The sequence below is a fragment of the Oncorhynchus mykiss genome, chromosome 32 (genome assembly GCF_013265735.2).
Source record: "Oncorhynchus mykiss isolate Arlee chromosome 32, USDA_OmykA_1.1, whole genome shotgun sequence".
NCBI classification, from domain to species: domain Eukaryota; kingdom Metazoa; phylum Chordata; class Actinopteri; order Salmoniformes; family Salmonidae; genus Oncorhynchus; species Oncorhynchus mykiss.
In genome coordinates, this window is record NC_050572.1 from 36,237,413 (window position 1) to 36,260,774 (window position 23,362).

General features: G+C 43.9%; 1 protein-coding gene across 1 annotated transcript; it reads right to left on the minus strand.

Annotated features, from left to right (window-relative positions):
• Window positions 1–883: 883 nt before the first annotated feature.
• Window positions 884–23,088, minus strand: LOC110488379 (prolyl endopeptidase). Its single transcript, XM_036971201.1, has 15 exons — window positions 22,843–23,088; window positions 20,314–20,388; window positions 20,073–20,206; window positions 19,038–19,168; window positions 18,547–18,756; window positions 10,818–10,939; window positions 10,468–10,573; window positions 9,526–9,717; window positions 4,801–4,998; window positions 4,371–4,474; window positions 4,145–4,281; window positions 3,667–3,761; window positions 3,155–3,286; window positions 1,721–1,877; window positions 884–1,577 (listed from the first exon to the last, which is right to left on the minus strand). The coding sequence occupies exons 1-15, from the start codon at window positions 22,882–22,884 to the stop codon at window positions 1,283–1,285; spliced, it is 2,130 nt and encodes a 709-aa protein (XP_036827096.1). The 5' UTR covers window positions 22,885–23,088; the 3' UTR covers window positions 884–1,282.
• Window positions 23,089–23,362: the final 274 nt, after the last annotated feature.

The window sequence follows — 23,362 nt, forward strand, 5'->3', positions numbered from 1 at the left end:
GCTCGTCAACCTTAACCAGGCCTAATTGGAGGCGTTGATTGTCCCTTAAGGTCGAAGGGCGGGTTTGAGCCAGCAGTGCGACAGATTGCCACTTCCTGCTAGCTAGGGTCACATGGCTCACCTCTGTTCTCTGTATAAACAAATTCAAGAAAAGACAGACACCTTGCATTTTAACAGACGCTCTTATCCAGATCGACTTACAGGAGCAATTAACATGAAGTGCTTTGCTCACGGGCACATCGGCAGATTTTTCACCTAGTTGGCTCGGGGATTCAAACCAGCAACCTCTCGGTTACTGGCCGAACGGTCTTAACCACTAGGCTGCCTGCCGCCCTTAAGCTTGCTATTATGGTGTGGTAGGACTGGAGTTGCAATTTGTGGTTGCAGTTATAAAGAAGTTGAAAGACTGAATAGATTAATTGAGCACGACTGAATGAACCCCCATATAATGCAACGAACGACAGCACTGTTTTTCATTTAGCCTTGTCTTTCAATACAGAGAGAGCACTTGTATAAAAACATTTACAGCTAATAAAAATGAAAGACCTTGAAATGGGTCCATTTTCAAAGAGCTAAACACGTTCAGGCTATGGTTGATGGCACAATGGAGAAAGCCAAGGTATACATTTTGTGCTTAGTTTTCTCTGAATAGGGTAGCTATTTGATAAGACTGTCATCGGTGAGGACTGTTAGCAGTCTGGCTGACAGCTAAGGTTGCACAGTCAGGAAGTGAAGCTCCGTAGAGCTATTCCACTGTAACATACTGCCACCTACTGGGTATAGAGGACAAGTGCATCCTAGAGAACCAAGTGGAAGCAATCTTACCCACAAAAAAAATCCATTACAGGAAAAAGTGATAAATGATGTACAATTGGCAAAACAATCGTAGAAATAACTTTTTATTTATACGATATAAAGTGAATATATTGATAAGTTATCAAAACATCACAGCAGGGTAGGCCTACACAAAACAGCCCTTATTTGAAGTGTTTCTAAAATGAATGGTGGAAAAACGATTGGAACCATTTCCCTGATTGACTGTTAGATTTTATGGGTATTATGACACATCCACTGTGGGGTTTTATAGTGTACAGTATCAGTTTGTCAAACACCACCTGTTTTCCCAGTGCAAGTTACTCTTGTCTCATCCTCCCTCCACTCCTTAAATTTCCCTCCACCATTCCTCTCTCCTAACCTCCTCTGGCTCCGCTAATCTCTCACCGCTACTCCTCTTTTTCTCAAATTTCCTTTACCTTTTCCTTCCCCTTTTCTCCTCCCTCCCTCACTCTCTCCAGCTCAGCCCCAGTGTCTGGGCGATGAAGGAGAAGATGTGAGTATCCTCCAGGATGGCCTTAGCAGTAGGCTTGCCCGCTCCGTGACCGCTGCGGGTGTCCACCCTGACCATGAGAGGCTGGCGCTGCCCGGGGCTGCTGCCCACACCGTGCTGCAGTGTGGCACAGTACTTCAGGGTGTGAAGGGGCACCACCCGGTCGTCATGGTCGGCAGTCAGTAGGAGCATGGCAGGGTAGGCAGCGCCAGCGTGAGGGTTAGGGGGGAGGTTGTGAAGAGGGGAGTACCTGAGGGTGAGAGGGGACAGGAGGGAGGGAGAATGTATTTATTGTACAAATTACGAAGTGCATGTGCAGAGACGCAGTTGTGTTTATGTTCAGTATGTGATGTATGTTTAGTGTGTGTGTGTGATTGAGCATGCCCGACTTACTCAATGAGCCATTTGAACTGCTCAGGGTGGTCTGCGCAGCCGTAGTCAGTGGTCCAGGCGTGGCCGATGGTGAACTTGTGGAACTTGAGCATGTCCATCACCCCAACTTCAGCCACAGCACAGCCGAACAGGTCCGGACGTTGGTTCACACATGCCGCTGGGTGTGCGTGAGTGAAAGAGTTAAATCTCAGACACACCGGTGTCCGCACTGGAAGTCGTCAGTCACTCAGCCTTGTTAAAATACTCCAAACCAAGAAGTGGCTGCAGTGTTGTTTGGCAATACATATCCATGTGTATTGCTTATGTTCTCGATTCCAAGCTGTCTGAGCTAATGTTGTTATTTTGTAGAAAGCACTTGTTGATACTAGCCAGATAACTACCTAGCAAGATGACAAAGAACACATTTAATTCACTCTCCATAATCCCATACTGCCAGCCCATAGCAAAATGTTTAGCATATTTGCTACTAGCACAACATTACTAAATAGCTAGCTAAGGACACTGCACTAACTCAGCAGCTAACTAACGCATTGTGATTTAATTATAACGTTAATAATAGCTACAGTGGTTCGCTAGCTTGGAGGAAGTATTTAGTGTTTTGTGCATTGCGCCTGTGCACATAGCTAGCTACCATCCCATAGCCTAAGTTGCCTATGAAGTGTGACTGGCTCATCCGTGGAGACAATGCCCTCTTTTTTTCCCCCTTTTTTGTTGGCTTCCCCACGTGGGGGTTCGTGCTCTCTGACTGGCTCAAAGTCAAGTTGTTGTCCACTAACAAGAATTGAATTGGTAGGTGTTGCTACTGCTCTTACCAACGAACAAAAAAATGCAGTTTTAAAATGTGCAGTGAAAGTGCAGTAAATCCAATCAACTGTTATTTTGAATGCAGTATTTGCAACATACTGCAATCTTTTTTTAATAAGGGTGGGTTGGCACACAGCATGTTCTGCTTTTGTTCTAGCAAGTAAAGGAACGGGCTCCTACTGTGATAAGTACCTATCGGCAGTGAGATTCTCGGTGTGTTGTGAGAGAGAGAGACCTGTCTTACACTTGTTACACGCATAATTATACTTCTTAAAACATACCCAACTCACTCTTTGACCCTCGCACACACTACCACAACATCCAATCTGGCCTAAATGGCCAATTAAAATTGGGAAGAACACTTTAGTTGGGTTTGTACAATGCCATATGGTTGGCAGTCTTTCTAAATCATGTAGCTTACTACTGTTTCATGTGCTGCGTAATCACTGTATTCATTTAAGCTAAGTAGCTAACTACTATTGGATGGATTTTAAATTAACAATCATACTGAAGATATAAAAAAAATTAAAACAGATAATACAGTAATGACTGATCGAACTAGGAGACCATTTAGAAAGACGGTCTTAAAACACACACACACAGACACTCTTCCCCATCCCCTCTCCATACCCACGAGCAGTCCCCCATTGGAGGCTCCGTTGATGGCTATGCGGCTGGCTGTGGTGTAGTTCTCTTGTATCAGATACTCTGCTGCACACTGGAAGTCATCAAAGCAATTCATCTTGTTCCCCAGGGTACCACCTAGACAGAGATAAGAATTCAACTCAACAGGATACAGCCATAGTCTATAGATATTAGCAGACATTTTTAACCAAAGCATGCAAACCATCCATACATTTTACGTGCAGGTGGACCCGGGAATTGAACCCACTATCCTGGCGTTGCAACTGCCAAAGCAGCACCATGCTCTATCAACTGGGCTACAGAGCAACTGGGGCTGGATCTCAATAGTCATAACTACAGTAGTTTCCTGCTCATCTTATTTGCTCCACCCGAGGATGAAAGGTGAAGGCAAAATGGTGAAAAGCTGTGCTCGTAAAATAGACTAGCGAATCACAGCCCATAGTTTTAGGTTAAATCAAGCTATTTCTGTGTGTCTTTATGCAGTGAAGATACAATACCTTTGTGCCAGGTCTGTCCGTACTCCCCTCCTCCTCTAATGTTGGCTACAGCCAGGATTCCCCCCAGGTGTCTGACAAACAGCAGGTACGGAACACTGACACACACAGAGACACAGAGAGAGAGAGAGACACAGAGAGAGAGAGAGACACAGAGAGAGAAAGAGAGACACAGAGAGAGAGAGACACAGAGAGAGAGAGACACGGAGAGAGAGGCACGGAGAGAGAGGCACAGAGAGAGAGGCACAGAGAGAGAGGCACAGAGAGAGAGGCACAGAGAGAGAGGCACAGAGAGAGAGGCACAGAGAGAGAGGCACAGAGACACAGAGACCCACACAGAGAGACAGAGAGAGAGCGGACAGGTGTCACTCAAATCCCACCGACACAGAATACAGATCATTTGGATGAATTATACTTGTGAATTCCTGGAGGGGAAAGATACATAACGTTCCACTTGAGACTCATGCATTGTGATACTAACTTGTAGTATGGTTGGATGGAGTTCTCAAAACCTCCGTATCCGTACAGGAAGACAGGATGTGATCCGTCCTTCTTTAGACCACGGGCGTGCACCAGGAACATGGGGATTTTAGTTCCATCCTTACTGGGGTAAAACACCTGAAACCCACAACAATGTCATCATACTGAGATTGTCCAGATACTATAAGGCGTTACTGTGCTTAGTTTGCACTCTGCTGTTGTCATACCTGGTTGGTCTCATAGTCCTCCTGTTGAATACCCTTCACCTCCACCTGTCTGAACACGGTGGGTTCTGGAGACGCCTGGCTCAGGTCACAGTGGTAGATCACACCTGGGAGGGACACGGACACATAGGGGTTTGAGGTCATGAGGAGGTCAAAGGTTAGAGATGAAGAGAAAGTTGGCAGAGAGGGTACCCAACAGTAGTATTCAAAGTGAGTCTTCTTTGTGTTGAATGATAGCCGTCACTCCATAGTGAGGATATTAACCCTAATGAATCATAATTAGGTGAAAGCACAAAAAAAGGAGGCATAAACACTTCAGGTTATGCCAATGAACATCAGCCTCGTCCATAGGTTAGTCCCAATAAATTACATTTCCTTTTCATATATCTAAGGCTGAATAAGTTGAGTATCCCCTTGCGAGACAGTACAGTACCTGGCGTGGTGAAGGAGGTGAACTTGTAGAAGAAGTCAGAGTGTTTCTTCTTACAGCTGAGGCCCACCACAGTGCCCACGTCCAGAGGCAGATCTCTGACCAGACCACCAGTGGACAGCTCATACAACTGCAGGATGTCCTTCACGTCATGGACATAGTTGACCAGCAGGTGGTGCTGGTTCACACAGGCCACAGAGCCTATAGGAACGCAGAGAAAATGCTCACAATGTAGGCTAATTGGTTTCTTTAAGAGCATATCAGCAGGTCATTTTATTTCTGTTTAAAAACTTGAAGCATTATAACAAAAGCATAATGCACCAACAACCTGGCATATACACTGAGTGTACAAAACATTAGGAAGACCTTCCTAATATTGAGTTGCACCCCCCTTTGTCCTCAGAACAGCCTCGATACGTCGGGGCATGGACTCCACAAGGCGTCAAAGGGTTCCACAGGGACGCTGGACCATGTTGACTCCAATGCTTCCCACAGTTGTGTCAAGTTGGCTGGGAGTGGACCTCTACTCTGAATAGTTCGCTCCATCTCATCCCACAGATGCTCAATTGGATTGAGATCTGGTGACTGGGCAGGCCACTGCAGTAAGCTGAATTTACTGTAATGTTCTTGGAACCATTCCTGGATAATCCTAGCCTTGTGGCATGGGGCATTATCCTGCTGAAAAAATGTGCAGATGGATACACTGCTGCCATGAAGGTAATGATGTTCAGATATCCTGTGGCATGCAAACGTTGCTCCACTTTTATCAAGGGAACCAAGGTGTGCCATGAAATCACACCCCACACTATCACACCATCAGCCTGCAATGTTGACACGCAGCATGATGGACGCATGTACTCGTGGTTTTCTCCATACCCTAGTCCTCCCATCAGCGTGACACAACATGAACTGGGATTCATCAGACCAAGCAATGTTTTTCCCATTTTCCAGTGTCCAGTGTTTTTGTTCCTTAGCACCACAGCAGCTGCAGTTTCTTGTTTTTTTGCTGAAAGAAGTGGAACTCTGTAAGGTCGGCTGCCATACCCCATTCGTGTTAATGCACGAGTTGTGAACGAGTTGTGCATCCTTTTATGGGTCTTTGGACACCAATGCTGTACTGGACTGTCACTTGACTAACTGTAGTCCATCTGTTACGCTGCTCAATTAGTTTATCATGTATGCTAATTTTTCAATGTTAAAGTACACTGCTGTTTCTCTATTGTCCAACAGATGGCAGTCTGCTTCTGTACAGCATGGAACACAAACTCTGACTCCTTTCACCTCAAGTGGACTTTGTCTAAGATACAGTAACTACACTGGACATTCTAGTAGAGGTCAACCGATTAATCGTCATGGCCGATTAATTAGGGCCGATTTCAAGTTTTCATAACAATCGTTAATCGGCCTTTTTGGACGCCGATTATGGACGATTACATTGCAATCCACGAGGAGACTGTGTGGCAGGCTGACCACCTGTTACGCGAGGGCAGCTAGGAGCCAAGGTAAGTTGCTAGCTAGCATTAAACTTATCTTATAAAAAACAACCAATCTTCACATAATCACTAGTTAACTACACATGGTTGATGATATAAATAGGTTAACTAGCTTGTCCTGCGTTGCATATAATCAATGCTGTGCCTGTTTCAACTTCGCCAAAAGGGTGATGATTTAACAAAAGCGCATTCGGGGAATAAAGGATATTCGTTGCACAAATGTACCTAACCATAAACATCAATGCCTTTCTTAAAATCAATACACAGAAATATATTTATTTAAATCTACTAGGGAAATTGTGTCACTTCTCTTGCGTTTCAGTGCAAACAGAGTCAGGGTATATGCAACAGTTTGGGCCGCCTGGCTCATTGCGAACTGTGTTCCATCCTTACAAAGACCGTAATTAATTTGCCACAATAATGTGTCCCTGAACAAAGGGGGGCTCAAAATCAAAAGTAACAGTCAGTATTTGGTGCGGCCACCAGCTGCATTACGCACTGCAGTGCATCTCCTCCTCATGGACTGCACCAGATTTGCCAGTTCTTGCTGTGAGATGTTACCCCACTCTTCCACCAAGGCAACTGCACGTTCCCGGACATTTCTGGGGGGATTGGCCCGAGCCCTCACCCTCTGATCCAACAGGTCCCAGACGTGCTCAGTGGGATTGAGATCCGGGCTCTTTGCTGGCCATGGCAGAACATTGACATTCCTGTCTTGCAGGAAATCACACACAGAACGAGCAGTATGGCTAGTGGCATTGTCATGCTGGAGGGTCATGTCAGGATGAGCCTGCAGGAAGGGTACCACATGAGGGAGGAGGATGCCTTCCCTGTAACGCACAGCGGTGAGATTGCCTGCAATGACAACAAGCTCAGTCTGATGATGCTGTGACACACCGCCCCAGACCATGAAAGACCCTCCACCTCCAAATCGATCCTGCTCCAGATTACAGGCCTCTGTGTAAAGCTCATTCCTTTGACGATAAATGCAAATCCGACCATCACCCCTGGTGAGACAAAAATGTGACTCATCATTGAAGAGCACTTTTTTCCAGTCCTGTCTGGTCCAGCGACGGTGGGTTTGTGCCCATAGGCGACATTGTTGCCGGTGATGTCTGGTGAGGACCTGCCTGACAACAGGCCTACAAGCCCTCAGTCCAGCCTCTCTAAGCCTATTGCGGACAGTCTGAGCACTGATGGAGGGATTGTGCGTTCCTGGTTCCTGGTGTAACTCAGTTGTTGTTGCCATCCTGTACCTGTCCCACAGGTGTGATGTTTGGATGTACCGATCCTGTGCAGGTGTTGTTACACGTGGTCTGCCACTGTGAGGACGATCAGCTGTCCATCCTGTCTCCCTGCAGTGCTGTCTTGGTACGGACCTGGCCACATCTGCAGTCCTCATGCCTCCTTGCAGCATGCCTAAGGCAGGTTCACGCAGATGAGCAGGGACCCTGGGCACCTTTTTTTTGGTCTTTTTCAGAGTCCGTAGAAAGGCCTCTTAGTGTTCTAAGTTTTCATAACTGTGACCTTAATTGCCTACCGTCTGTAAGCTGTTAGTGTCTGTTCATTATTGTTTATGGTTCATTGAACAAGCATGGAAAACAGTGTATAAATCTTTTACAATGAAGATCTGTAAAGTTATTTGGATTTTTACGAATTATCTTTGAAAGACAGGGTCCTGAAAAAGGGACGTTTTTGTGTGTATGTGTACACCTGCAGTTAAGGTTATACTCGTGTATGAGTTTGTGTGTACATTTCTAAGTGTGAGTGCACAGACGGATGGATAGAGAATGACAGAATGAGAGCTTTATTTTCAGCTTGCGCGAAGGAGGCACAAGTGTCAAATGCTCGTCTTTCCAGCCCTAACGCCAGATTCTGCAATTTTTTGTCTAACATCAGCTCACTTGAGCTGAGGTGGTAGGGGTGGCAATATGAGGTGTATCCTTATAAACAAGCGCAAAAGTGACAATTTCATGTAGCGCTAATGGGAGGATATAAGACCCACAAAAAGCAGATCTTAAGTTTATTTTCTATCTTGAAAAATTCCCCAGTCCATAACGATTACCCTCAGTTTTCTCCTATCACAGCCATTAAACTCTGTAACTGTCACCATTGGCCTCATGGTGAAATCCCTGAACGGTTTCCTTCCTTTCCAGCAACTGAGTTTGGAAGGACGCCTGTATCTTTGTAGTGACTAGTGTATTGATACACCATCCAAAGTGTAAGTAATAACTTCACCATGCTCAAAGGGATATTCAATGTCTGCTTTTATTTTTTATTTTTACCCACCTACCAATATGTGCCATTATTTGGGAGGCATCGGAAAACCTTTGTGGTTGAATCTGTGTTTGAAATCCACTGCTCGAATGGGGGACCTTATAGATAATTGTATGTGTGGGGTACAGAGATGAGGTAGTCATTCAAAAATATTATTATTATTATATTAAACACTATTTTTGCACACAGAGGGAGTCCATGCAACTTATTATGTGATGTGTTAAGACCATTTTTACTCCTGAACTTATTTAGGCTTTCCATAACAAAGGGGTTGAATACTTATTGACTTAATTCTAAAAATATAATTCCACTTTGACATTATGGGATATTGTGTGTTAGCCAGTGACAAAAAAAATCCATTTTAAATTCAGGCTATAACACAACAAAATGTGGGGGGAAAAAATCAAGGGGTGTGAATACCTTCTGAAGGCACTTAACAATGGTGAAACATTGGTTGATGCAATGCAACACCTGCACATCTAGTTAACCAGGAACTTGACCGAGGGCCGACCTAGTACCTTGCTACGTCACAAACCTCTTGCAGATGTATTTTGTTCTAAAACGTGATACATGAGTCAAAGTTTCCTTACTTGCAAAAGTTTAACTTTTTATTTTAAATTCATGATATGACGAAGGTTGGTTAACCAAGATGAGAAGTTACCACTCACTGTGGTTGATAGACTGAAGCATGAATATGTCAATTAAAAAGGTTAAACCTAACCACACGGTATATATTTAATCCAGTGGTCTCCATCCCTGATTCTGGATTTTCAAATCGAAACTCTGGTTTTCGTTTCAGCCCAGCACTAAAAACATCTGATTCTACTAATCACCATCATAAGGATTAGGTATTAGGTCATATCAGTTGTTTTAGTAGTGGACTGGAACAAAATCCTGCACACCCTGTAGCTCTTCAGAACGGAGGGAGGATTTGAGACCACTGCTCAAGTTCTCTTACCCAGGACGTCCTTGTCATGCTGGGGTAGGAGGGTCCTCCAGTGGTCCTTGTCTGGTTTCTCCAGGTCAATGTTGATCAGGCAGTAACGAGGGGCATCCAGGTTGGTGCGGAAGGTGAACACACTGCCCTCGTTGGTGATGTAGGAGTACTGCGCCTCAAAGTTAGCCACCAGCTTCACCCAGGGCAGCAGGCCTATAGGTACAGGTGCAGTCAAATACTGAACAAAAATATAAACGCAACAGGTTAATTGTTGGTCCCATGTTTCATGAGCTGAAATAAGAGCCCAGAAATGCTCCATACGCACAAAAAGCTTATTTCTCTCAAATTTTGGGCACAAATGAGTTTCCATCCCTGTTAGTGAGCATTTTATTGGGGGTGGGGTAGTGCTGAGGAGTATTTCTGTCTGCAATAAAGCCCTTTTGTGGGGAAAAACTAATTCTGATTGGCTGGGCACGGCTCCCCTGTGGGTAGGCCTGGATCCCAAGTGGTGGGCCTATGCCTTCCCAAGCCCACTCATGGCTGCGCCCTGCACAGCCATGTGAAATCCATAGATTATGGCCTAGTATTTCAATTGACTGATTTCCTGTAACTCAGCAAAATCTCTGAAATTGTTGCATGTTGCGTTTATATTTTTGTTCAGTATATATTGGCACACTTGCAATATACAATGGAGCAGAATGTGGTTAGAGAGAAATCACCAGTAAACTAGAATCACTTGCCTCCAACCACATTAATTTACATTTTGAATCATTTCGCCCAGGCCATTTGAAAAACCAAAACGTCCGCTTCTCTTGGTCCTGTGCAGTCGTAAACCCACCAAAAGTTGTTTTAATTTCAACACATTTTAGAAGAAAAAGTGAATCATGCAAGGGAGCGAAAATATTGGACCGCATCTGTACAGGACAATAAGAGCATTGTCTGATTAAGACGATAGGGACAGACCTGTGATGCCATTGGGCAGCTTCTGCAGGTCACAGTACCACAGCTGGTTGACTGGCTCACAGCCCTCTGTAATGTCCAGCACTGCATACCTGCCGTCATCTGACACCTAGAGAGAGAGCGAGTGAGTGAGTGAGAGAGAGAGAGCAAAGCGAGTCTTTACTTACAAACTGAGATCAAATGATAGAAAGAGAAGACGGATCCGGGATTGAGAAAGAGAGGCAAACAAGGTGGAGGAGGGAGACAAAAGTGAGGGAAATGAGACAGAGTGATAGCAGTAGATTTACATGGAGAATGTGGTGTACAACAGGTAGGAAATGGAATGAAAAAAGCATGTGCTCTTCTAAGCCCACCGTTACTCCACTGTGCCATTTTGGATTGTCAGGGAACTCAGCCACCAGGATGTCCTCTGATTGGTTGGTGCCAATCACATGGTAGTATAGTTTCTGGTTGAGGTTGGATGTGGTCTCTGTGCCTGTGTGGAGAAATGCAGAAAGCTGATTGGGTAACAGCACCTTTAGCGGAGTTGCATCAACTGGATGCATGCCGTTTTCAGGGATACAGCCAATTCAACCTAGCTTCCTTTTCCACTGAAAACTGGATGTGGGAACTAGGGCTGTGGTGGTCATGTAATTTTGTCAGCCGGTGATTGACCGTTAATTAGCGTAAACACAGGGCCTCCCGGGTGGCGCAGTGGTCTAAGGCACTGCATCGCAGTGTGCCACCAGAGATTCTGGGTTCGAGCCCAGGCTCTGTCGCAGCCGGCTGCGGCTGGGAGGCCCATGGGACGGCGCAAAATTGGCCCAGTGTCGTCCGGGTTAGGCTGGCATCATCGCGCACTAGCGACTCATGTGTCGGACTGGGCGCAGTGCACGCTGATGTGTTTCGGAGGACGCATGGCTCTGGACCTTTGCCTCTCCCGAGTCCGTACGGGAGTTGCAGTGACAAGACTAACTACTACCAATTGGATACTATGAAATTGGGGAGAAAAAAGGGGTAAAAAAATATAAATAATAATAATTAGCATAAACACGTTTAGCATCTCCTTGCTTCCTAACATAGCCTAGCAGATCTTTGGAACATCTACATTTTTAAAAAAGTCAAAAAATCTATTTAATACAGCCAGTGGTTCCCAAACTTTTTATAGTCCCGTACCCCTTCAAACATTCAACTTCCAGTTGAACTTCCCCTCTAGCACCAGGGTCAACCCACTCTATACGATACATTTAATAAACATAAGAATGACAGTGAGTTTTTGTCACAACCTGGCTCCTGGGAAGTGACAAAGAGCTCTTACAGGACCAGGGCACAAATAATAAAATAATTTAGCAATAAATTTGCTCTTCATTTAACCATCTTACATAGAAAACCTTATTTGTTAATCGAAAATTGTGACTAACTCACCACAGGTTAATGAGACGGGTGTGCTTGAAAAGATGCACATAACTCTGCAACGTTGGGTTGTATTGGAGAGAGTCTCAGTCTTAAATCATTTTCCACACACAGTCTGTGCCTGTATTTAGTTTTCATGCTTGTGAGGGCAGAGAATCCACTCTCACATAGGTATGTGGTTGCAAAGGGCATCAGTGTCTTAACAGTGAGATTTGCCAAGGCAGGATACTCTGAGCGCAGCACAATCCAGAAATCTGGCAGTGGCTTCTGATTAAATAACATTTTCACAGAACCGCTAGTTGCAATTTGGATGAGGCTCTCTTGTTCAGATATCGGTAAGTGGACTGGAGGCAGGGCATGAAAGGGATAACGAATACAGTTGTTTGTGTCGTCCGTTTCGGGAAAGTACCTGCGTAATTGCGCAACCAACTCACTGAGGTGCTTCGCTATATCACATTTGACATTGTCCGTAAGCTTGAGTTTATTTGCACACAAAAAAAATCATACAATGATGGAAAAACCTGTGATGATGTTAATACAGACAGAGAAGAGCTCCAACTTCTTAATCATAGCCTCAATTTTGTCCCGCACATTGAATATAGTTGCGGAGAGTCCCTGTAATCCTAGATTCAGATCATTCAGGCAAGAAAAAAAACATCACCCAGATAGGCCAGTCGTGAGAAACTCGTCATCATGCAAGAGGTCAGACAAGTGAAAATGGTGAAAAAAAACTAAGCTCTCAATTTAAAAAAAACAACGTGTCAATACTTTGCCACTTGATAACCAGCGCAATTCTGAATGTTGTAAAAGCGTTACATGGTCGCTGCCCATATTGTTGCATAGTGCAGAAAATACACGAGAGTTCAGGGGCCTTGCTTTAACAAAGCTAACCATTTTCACTGTAGTCTCCATAATGTCTTTCAAGCTGTCAGGCATTCCCTTGGCAGCAAGAGCCTCTCGGTGGATGCTGCAGTGTACCCAAGTGGCGTTGGGAGCAACTGCTTGCACGTGCGTTACCACTCCACTATGTCTCCCTGTCATGGCTTTTGCGCCATCAGTACAGATACCAACACATCTTGACCACCAAAGTCCATTTGATGTCACAAAGCTGTCCAATACTTTAAAAATATCCTCTCCTGTTGTCCTGGTTTCCAGTGGCTTGCAGAAGAGGATGTATTTCTTAATTGACCCCCCATAAACATAAAGGATATGTACCAGGAGCTGTGCCAGGTCCGCCCTGTCTGTTGACTCATCCAACTGTAACGCATAGAATTCACTGGCTTGTATGCAAAGCAGTAATTGTTTCAAAACATCTCCTGCCATGTCACTGATGTGTTGTGAAACAGTGTTGTTTGATGAAGTCATTGTCTGTATAGTTTTTTGGGGCCTTTTCCCCCAGCATTGTCCGAGCCATATCCGCGGCAGCAATAAGAATTAGGTCCTCCACAATAGTATGGGGCTTGCCTGTCTAAGCCACTTGGTATCTCACCATATAAGACGCTTCTAGACCCTTCTTATTAATAGTATCTGTTGCTTTTATACACGTCTTACTACTCGAAAGTCATCTTAATTCTCGCTCAAAAAACTCCTGTGGCTTATTTTTCAAATTGTCATGTTTAGTTTCTAAATGTCTGCACAAGAGTGAAGGTTTCACTGAGTTGTGGGATAGTACTTTTACACATAAAACACACTGTGGCTGAGGAAAGGCACTACTCCCAATATAAGTTTAAAAAAAAAATATTGATTTCACCTTTATTTAACCAGGTAGGCAAGTTGAGAACAAGTTCTCATTTACAATTGCGAAGTAAACCCCAAATAATTGTAGTTCTCATCATATTTGCGCCTCTTCGATGGTCCAACGTCCCTATCTGTTGTTCGGTGCTTTTCAGGGGTAAAGGGGCAGTAGCTCTTCGACTGCATCAGACACAACTGTCCATGCTAGCTGTGCTAACAACAAATGTAGAGTTACTGATGCTAGCATTGGATGTGCTCGTGGAAGCAGAACAACTTGTGTCGTCGACAGGTGCAGGTGTAGGACTGCTGGTATCTCTACATCTCTACCAGTAGAGCTGGTATGTGTCTTTATGGACACGGGCCTAACTTTTTTTTTAACCATTTATCAATTTTTGAGCAAACGGAATGAGCAGCAGCTACGTTTGGCTACATACGGACCATTAGTGGAATTCCCTCGAGAGAGTAACGGTTTATGTGATTGGATGTTAATTATATGATATGAAGAAAATGTAGTCTATTTCAGAAGAACAGAATAGCATACTCTAAGTTGTCCTTATGTTAGGTCCTGATATGGCTTATGCCATATGGCTGTGGGCTACACTAGTTCATTTAGCAGACAAGATTTGCTTCAAATTCTGTGGCATCATTTTTTATTATTTTATAGTATGAAGAATGCAATTGAATATATATTAATAAAATAGACAGGATATTTTCCCCAAATGATTTCAAAGGAAGTGCGCACATGCTGCTATTCCGTATTGAGCGGTTAAGAACGAAACTGGTCCTCCTATATGCTTGATTTAGAGTTATTTATGTAACTTTCGTTGTGGTACAAACGTTGGGATATGTGTTTATGTTTAATACATTCTAAGGCTGCATGATGGGACTCTAATGATGATTTGAAAAAAGTTGCAAGCTCCACACACTTTATCAGTCTCTCATTCACACTTTGACAAGCACTTGATAATATTCTCACCAGGCCTCTAATTTCCCAGCGGCATCTCTCTTGTGTGACCATAATGCCCCCTAAAAAATCCATACTTTTTGTGGACAAAGTAGCCGTTGTGCCCTTGGGCTGAATATAATAGGCTAATTATAATTTCCTTCTCCTGGCTGCCGTGCTCTGGCTGCCGCACCTCTCACTCACATGGCTCTGTCAGATGTAGATCCCAAATGAACACAACCACTCGCATCAACAACAAAAAAACGTTTAAAAGCAATGAGGTTGATCGTTTAGCTTAAAATGTTGATAAACTATTAGGTCATTCTTTCACATTATAAGCGCAGCAAGCGCAAATGTTCCAAAATGCAATCAATTAGAGGGAAAACACTTTTCTCGAAAGTGACGGCAAAATGCGATTATGCATGTAATGGTGCATTTCTATGGTGAAAGTGATCTTCCTCAAACTTGCAACTCTTGCACAGCCTATGTATACCAGTTAGGCTCTATATCGGTTATAAATAGGATTAATGTGCTTCATTTTAAGAAGTTATTTGGTCACTTTAGTTGTGATACAAACCTTATCAAAACCTATAGGCCTATGGGCGAGGATACATAAGGTGTGCGACTATGATTTGGAAAAGTTGAGCTGTTTCTTGCCTTATTAATGCACAAGCTGTGCATCATTCACAAGTGACAGGCTGATATTGTCACCCATCAGACTATTCTTAATTTAATGTTATCTTTACATATACTAAATAATATATGTGTGATATGACTTGATTTAGAATGGACCATTATCATGCACCTGTCAGGGGCATGAAAAAAAAAAAAAGGTTCATGGTTAATTTTCATGCTAGCCATGTTGCGTAACATGAGCTCATGAAATGTTCAATTACATTTGCATTGGTGTCAGAGAGATAAGAACAGGCCTGGGCAACTCCAGTCCTCGGGGCCAGGTTGGTGTCACGCTTTGCCCCAGCTAACACACCTGACTCCAATAATCAACTAACCATGATCTTCAGTTAAAAATGCAATTAGTTTAAATCAGCTGTGTTTGCTAGGGATGATGGGGGAACAGTGTGACACCAACAGGCCCCCGAGGACTGTAGTTGCCCAGGCCTGGATTAGAGGTACAATAGAGTGCTGAGTACCAGGCAGTTAGCAAGTTTGGTAGGTTACTAATGACCATCAGTAGCATCAGAGCTTGGAGAAGCCTAATTACCATGGCTAAACGGCCACGTGGCATTTAACTGCAGTCATGACTCATGACCGCCGGTGTGGCGGTAATATGGTCACTTTAACAGCCCTAGTGGGAACTCCGCTCAGGCATTTATTTTACACCTGCTACATCGGGTTAAGGTTACACTGATCAGGGGTGATTGATGATTGGTGGAAACACACTGAGAGAGATATTTGGTAACAGCGTTATTTTACGTTCTAGGCATGGGAGAGAAAATGTGTTACGAGACATTATCATTTAGAAGATTGTCTACACTTCCTCTCTCGTTTTCTATTCTCCCAGTCGGCATTAAATACAACGTTTTGGCCCCGCCCGCCTGTGGGGAAACCCCAATGGCTCACAGCAAAAACTTGACAGTCAATTACAAAACTACATTTAAGAAAAGTACAACCTGTCTAAAGATGACATTTTCAACATTGCCTGCTCCCAAGCGTTCTCACCTTAGAAAAACATACTATTGTACGGCCTCCCTCATGCCCCTTTTCGTGATGGCGCTAACTAACGTTAGCCACGTCAGTGAGTGAGTGGTTAAAAAAGTGAGTGGAGTTAAAAAACAGACTATACTAAACGAATAACTGTAAATTTCGTATCTGTGATTAAAGGTTTTCCACACACATGCAGTGCCTTCAGAAAGTGTTCAGACCCCTTGACTTTTTCCAAATTTTGTTACGTTACAGCCTTATTCTAAAATTCATTACATCGTTGTTTTCTCTCTCAGTCTACACACAATACCTCATAATTAAAAAGTTAAACACTGTTTTTATCCATTTTAACAACAAAACAAAAAATGTTTTATTACATTTGCATAACTATTCAGACCCTTTACTCAGTACTTTGTTGAAGCACCTTTGACAGCGATTACTGCCTTGAGTCTTCTTGAGTATGACGCTACAAGCTTGGCACACCTGTATTTGGGGAGTTTCTTCCATTTGTCTCTGCAGATCCTCTCAAGTTCTGTCAGGTTGGATGGGGAGCGTCCCTGCACAGCTATTTCCAGGTCTCTCCAGAGATGTTTGATCTGGTTCAAGTCCAAACACTGGCTGGACCACTCAAGGACATTCAGAGATTTGTCCCAAAGCCACTCCTGCGTTGTCTTGGCTGTGTGCTTAGGGTTGTTGTCCTGATGGAAGGTGAACCTTTACCCCAGTCTGAGATCCTGAGCACCTCTGGAGCAGGAGTGGCTTCATTTTAGGATCTCACTGTACATTGCTCTGTTGATCTTTGCCTCGATCCTGACTAGTCTCCCAGTTGCTGAAAAACATCCCACAGCATGATGCTACCACCACCATGCTTGATGGTGCCAGGTTTCCTCCAGACGTGCCTTTTGGCAAACTCATAGCGGGCTGTCATGTGCCTTTTACTGAGGAGTGACTTCCGTCTGGTCACTCTACCATAACGGCCTAATCCCATCTCCACAGAGAAACTCCAGAGCTCTGTCAGAGTGACCATCGGGTTCTTGGTCACCTCCCTGACCATGGCCCTTCTCCCCCGATTGCTCAGTTTGGCTGGGGCGGCCAGCTCAAGGAATAGTTTTTTAGTGGTTTCAAACTTATACCATTTTAAGAATGATGGAGGCCACTGTGTTCTTGGGGACCTTCAATGCTGCAGAAATGTTTTGGTACCCTTCCCCAGATCTGTGCCTAGACACAATCCTGTCTCGGAGCTCTACGGACAATTCCTTCGACCTCATGGCTTGGTTTTTGCTCTGACATGCACTGTTAACGGCGGGACCTTATATAGACAGGTGTGTGCCTTTCCAAATAATTTCCAATCAATTTAATTTACCACAGGTGGACTCCAATCAAGTTGTAGAAACATCTCAAGGGGCGGCAGGTAGCCTAGTGGTTAGAGCGTTGGGCCAGTAACCAAAAGGTTGCTAGATCGAATCCCCGAGCTGACAAGGTAAAAATCTGTCGTTCTGCCCCTGAACAAAGCAGTTAACACACTGTTTTTAGGCCATCATTGTAAATAAGAATTTGTTCTTAACTGACTTGCCAAGTTAAATAAAGGTTAAATAAAAAATACATGTAAAAAAAGGTTGATCACTGGAAACAGGATGCACCTGAGCTCAATTTTGAGTCCCAAAGCAAAGATTCTGAATAAATAAGTTATTTCTGTTTTTTTGTTTTTAATACATTTGCAAAAATTTCCAAAACCCAGTTTTTGCTTTGTCACTATGATTGATGAGAGAAAAAATGTGATTTAATCCATTTTAGAATAAGGCTGTAACGTAACAAAATGCAGAAAAGGTCAAGCGGTCTGAATACTTTCCAAAGGCCCTGTACATTAGCTACATGTAGCCTACTTGGACACTGAGTCACCACAATTTCCCACACCGAATAGTCTGAAGCCACAGGGCTCTTCTCACAGGCTCTATATTTCTATATAGAAGTATTGACCTGGTTACATATACATTGAACAACACGGCAGCTTTTCGGCATGTTTTGATATTTCTATATATCACAACATCAACTACAAAAAAATATGTTTTTTTTACAATGACGGGAAAGAATGTTTGTTTTTCCCAATTTGTGAGAGTGGTTGAGGGGAATTCCTTCTTATGACATGAATACCGAGTATTTCTGCCCTTCACCCACATGCACTGTGCATGTATCTTCGCTTGTGTGTGTATGTGCTTTTACAATAGGTGTGTGTGTGTGTGTGTGTGTGTGTTTCAATGTATCTGTGCACTTGAACACTATTTTGTGCTGTATACAGTAGATAACATATACATGTGTTTGTGTATGTTTGTGTGCCTGTGTGTGTGTCTCACCATCAGCCTTGCCGTCCTGCCGGGGGTAGCAGTTATAAAACACTCCGCGGGCATCGTGGGTCCAGGCCAGGCAGCTGAACTTCACCCTGTCCAGGACATCAGGCAGCTTCGTGAGGTCATCAGCCTTCAGGAAGTGCACCGTCACCCAGTCGGAGCCGCTGGAGCTCAGGCCGTACGCAAAGTACTCGCACTCCTCCGATAGGCGCCCCACTGGAAGGAGAGAGGAAGGGGAAGACGAGAGAAGCAAGGATAGAGGAAGAATAGACATGACATTATGTGTGATATTCAAGTGTATAATGTAGTCCTATCATTGATGTTTTTGTGTTTTAGCAATGTACTCCCCCTTTGTCACAGCAATCAAATCTAATAACAAAGGAAGAATGTACATGGCTTAACAAGAGAGGGGTGGGGGGGGGGGAGTTGTGAGGGCTCAGGTTGAGACAGACAAAGTTACGGTGTGTTTGTGTGTATTACAGTAACCAGGAGCTCACTCTTCAAGGCTACAGTCCCATCCTCAGACAGTGTGTTTGGGTCAAAGAAGACTGTGGCTGGTCCATCCAGAGAGTCCTGCACATAGAGTGCATCCTGGTTCTGCAGGCCCTGGTTATGGAAGTAGAAATACCTACAGAGGAAACACACGGTTACGTCATGGAGAGCATCAGACACACATATGTACTCTTTATACAGTGTATAACAATCCAACCAGTGGAATAACCTGTATGTGACATATAATAATGGCAGTATGTACCTGCAGTTATTAAGTAGTTACCTCTTTTGCCCTCAATTTTGTGAATTTTCTTGGGAAACAGAAACAACAGTACTCAGGCTTTTGCTCCAGCCCAGCACTGAATCTGTAGATTCAGCTCATCAACTGATTCCTAACCTGTTCTTGTAAGGGCAGCTGTATTTTAGTTAACATGTTTCCTCTCTTGTAGGGGCAGCTGTATTTTAGTTAACATGTTTCCTCTCTTGTAGGGGCAGCTGTATTTTAGTTAACATGTTTCCTCTCTTGTAGGGGCAGCTGTATTTTAGTTAACATGTTTCCTCTCTTGCAGGGGCAGCTGTATTTTAGTTAACATGTTTCCTCTCTTGTAGGGGCAGCTGTATTTTAGTTAACATGTTTCCTCTCTTGTAGGGGCAGCTGTATTTTAGTTAACATGTTTCCTCTCTTGTAGGGGCAGCTGTATTTTAGTTAACATGTTTCCTCTCTTGTAGGGGCAGCTGTATTTTAGTTAACATGTTTCCTCTTGTAGGGGCAGCTGTATTTTAATTAACATGTTTCCTCTCTTGTTGGGGCAGTTGTATTTTAGTTAACATGTTTCCTCTCTTGCAGGGGCAGCTGTAATTTAGTTCCTAACCTATTTCCTCGCTTGTAGTGGCAGCTGTATTTTAGTTCCTACCTGTTTCCTCGCTAAAAGGGGCAACTGTATTTTAGTTCCTACCTGTTTCCTCGCTAAAAGGGGCAATTGTATTTTAGTTCCAACCTGTTTCCTTGCTTATAGGGGCAGCTGTATTTTAGTTCCTACCTGTTTCCTCTCTTGTAGGGGCAGCTGTATTTGGGGTAGTCATAGAGCTCAGTTAGCCGCTGGTGAAACTGAGGCCTGACCGCACACTGCTCCAGGAATGGCATGGTCAGCTTATTCTGTTCCTCCACAAAGGCCTGGGCAAACACATGCACACGCACACACACGTCAGAGTTCAGGAACAGGTTAGAATTATAATGTTGCAATTCATCCCTTGTTATTGTGTATTTTCCATCACAATCACCTTTGTTTCGTCACTGTCAGGATCTTCCAACCAGGCATAAGGGTCATATATCTTAACCCCATGGTAGTCATCCACCTACAGGATTAAAAACAACACTTAAGTATTACAAGACACACTAAAAAACACAATTACGTTGCACACAATGTTTGAAAAGGATGAGTCACTATCGCACCTGTCCAGCAGAGTCCCATAGAATGTCAGTAAATCATCTTATGTTACATTTAATGGGGTATGGTGTGGCAATTTCCAATTAAAAAAAGATAACGTAATAACAACACAACTGACTGATTTATGGCCTATAGCTTAGTGTACATCCTTTTGGCTAAAGACAAAATTAACGCAACAGTTCCTCAGAACTACAGGCCTTCGGTAGAGCCCGCAGCAGGAACAGTATCTCACTGGTTATTTTATTACCATGAAGCTAGAATCCTTAGTTACTACATTAAAAAATAAAATAAAAAATATATATATATATTTACACTGCTCAAAAAAATAAAGGGAACACTAAAATAACACATCCTAGATCTGAATGAATGGAATATTCTTATTAAATACTTTTTTCTTTACATAGTTGAATGTGCTGACAACAAAATCACACAAAAATGATCAATGGAAATCAAATTTATCAACCCATGGAGGTCTGGATTTGGAGTCACACTCAAAATTAAAGTGGAAAACCACACTACAGGCTGATCCAAATTTGATGTAATGTCCTTAAAACAAGTCAAAATGAGGCTCAGTAGTGTGTGTGGCCTCCACGTGCCTGTATGACCTCCCTACAAAGCCTGGGCATACTCCTGATGAGGTGGTGGATGGTCTCCTGAGGGATCTCCTCCCAGACCTGGACTAAAGCATCCGCCAACTCCTGGACAGTCTGTGGTGCATGGAGCGAGACATGATGTCCCAGATGTGCTCAATTGGATTCAGGTCTGGGGAACGGGCGGGCCAGTCCATAGCATCAATGCCTTCCTCTTGCAGGAACTGCTGACACACTCCAGCCACATGAGGTCTAGCATTGTCTTGCATTAGGAGGAACCCAGGGCCAACCGCAACAGCATATGGTCTCCCAAGGGGTCTGAGGATCTCATCTCGGTACCTAATGGCAGTCAGGCTACCTCTGGCGAGCACATGGAGGGCTGTGCGGCCGCCCAAAGAAATGCCACCCCACGACTGACCCACCACTAAACCGGTCATGCTGGAGGATGTTGCAGGCAGCAGGACGTTCTCCACGGCGTCTCCAGACTGTCACGTCTGTCACATGTGCTCAGTGTGAACCTGCTTTCATCTGTGAAGAGCACAGGCGCCAGTGGCGAATTTGCCAATCTTGGTGTTCTCTGGCAAATGCCAAACGTCCTGCACGATGTTGGGCTGTAAGCACAACCCCCACCTGTGGACGTCGGGCCCTCATGGAGTCTGTTTCTGACCTTTTGAGCAGACACATGCACATTTGTGGCCTGCTGGAGATCATTTTGCAGGGCTCTGGCAGTGCTCCTCCTGCTCCTCCTTGCACAAAGGCAGAGGTAGCGGTCCTGCTGCTGGGTTGTTGCCCTCCTACGGCCTCCTCCACGTCTCCTGATGTACTGGCCTGTCTCCTGGTAGCACCTCCATGCTCTGGACACTACACTGACAGACACAGCAAACCTTCTTGCCACATCTCGCATTGATGTTCCATCCTGGATGAGCTGTACTACCTGAGCCACTTGTGTGGGTTGTAGACTCCATCTCATGCTACCACTAGAGTGAAAGCACCGCCAGCATTCAAAAGTGACCAAAACATCAGACAGGAAGCATAGGAACTGAGAAGTGGTCTGTGGTCCCCACCTGCAGAACCACTCCTTTATTGGGGGTGTCTTGCTAAATGCCTATAATTTCCACCTGTTGTCTATTCCATTTGCACAACAGCATGTGACATTTATTGTCAATCAGTGTTGCTTCCTAAGTGGACAGTTTGATTTCACAGAAGTGTGAGTGACTTGCGAGTTACATTGTGTTGTTTAAGTGTTCCCTTAATTTTTTTGAGCAGTGTGTGTATACCCATTGATTCTTGAAGAATATAACTTATAAATGCCTCATGAGCTTAGTTCAACTGTGGTACCCCATCAAAACCCCAAATACAAGATAATTTTACTCCAATGTTAGTAAACAATGTACATATAAACAAACACTGTATAGCCTCAAAACATAGTTGAAACAATATTTGTTTTGTGATGGATGGTCAGTCTGCATCCATACCGGTCTATGAATTATTGTGGTTACATTTCTCACACACGGTCCGCTTTGTTATTGTTCCAAATAATGATTCTAGCTTTAATCTCATGACATTTCCCCTGTATAAAAGCAGTATAAAGATAAACGCCATAATTTGACATTTTTTTCAGGGTTACTCAGCTCAGCCACACTGATGAGGGCCTGCTCTTTTTTTGCTCTCTCATCCTGCAATCTCTTCCTTCTTGTGCGCGGCGCCTACCACTTTAAGAATGGGCGAGAGAGGTTGAAAGTTTGAAAGCGCTGTTGGAATTTGACACCGACCTTACTCTCATCTCTCCGAGCTGCCGGGTACTTAAATGCCATGGCGCAGTGTTTAAATGTGTTCTTATGTCTCTTCAAAGCCGTCCGTCTGTTTTACTTTCTTTGTATGTCCGCCTGTCTGTCCACTACTCCACACGCTGCGTGACTCAGTGACAGGATGCCCGAAGTGAAAGTGAAATCATGTTCCCCTCTATTGTTATGACGGTTCACTAGTTACCACAGCCACAAGGTCAAAATGGTCTCTTATCGTAAAAAAAAATCATGAAAACAGACACTTGATTTTTTTTGGTCCTAATTTAAGTATAGGCATAAGGTTAGCACTGCGGTTTGGATCAGGATTAGGTTTAAAATGGGATTTTATGAAGATCATTTGCAGAAATAGGCGGGGTTTATTACGCTGTGGCTGTGTTAACTAGTGACTACCGGGTTTCACAAACTGACATGGGCAAAGATTTGTTATAACTAATGCCGCGTTCAAGTGCTAGTCGGAACTAGGAAACTCAGGAATATCCTACTTGTA

Excerpts from the sequence above, each read along its gene's own strand:
- LOC110488379 (XM_036971201.1), bottom strand. The coding sequence starts at position 22,884 with ATGGCATTTAAGTACCCGGCAGCTCGGAGAGATGAGAGTAAG. Across the intron at positions 9,718-10,467 it reads GCTGCCCAATGGCATCACAG|GCCTGCTGCCCTGGGTGAAG; the intron begins GTCTGTCCCTAT and ends CTGTACCTATAG. Across the intron at positions 3,762-4,144 it reads TCCATCCAACCATACTACAA|TGTTCCGTACCTGCTGTTTG; the intron begins GTTAGTATCACA and ends TGTGTGTGTCAG.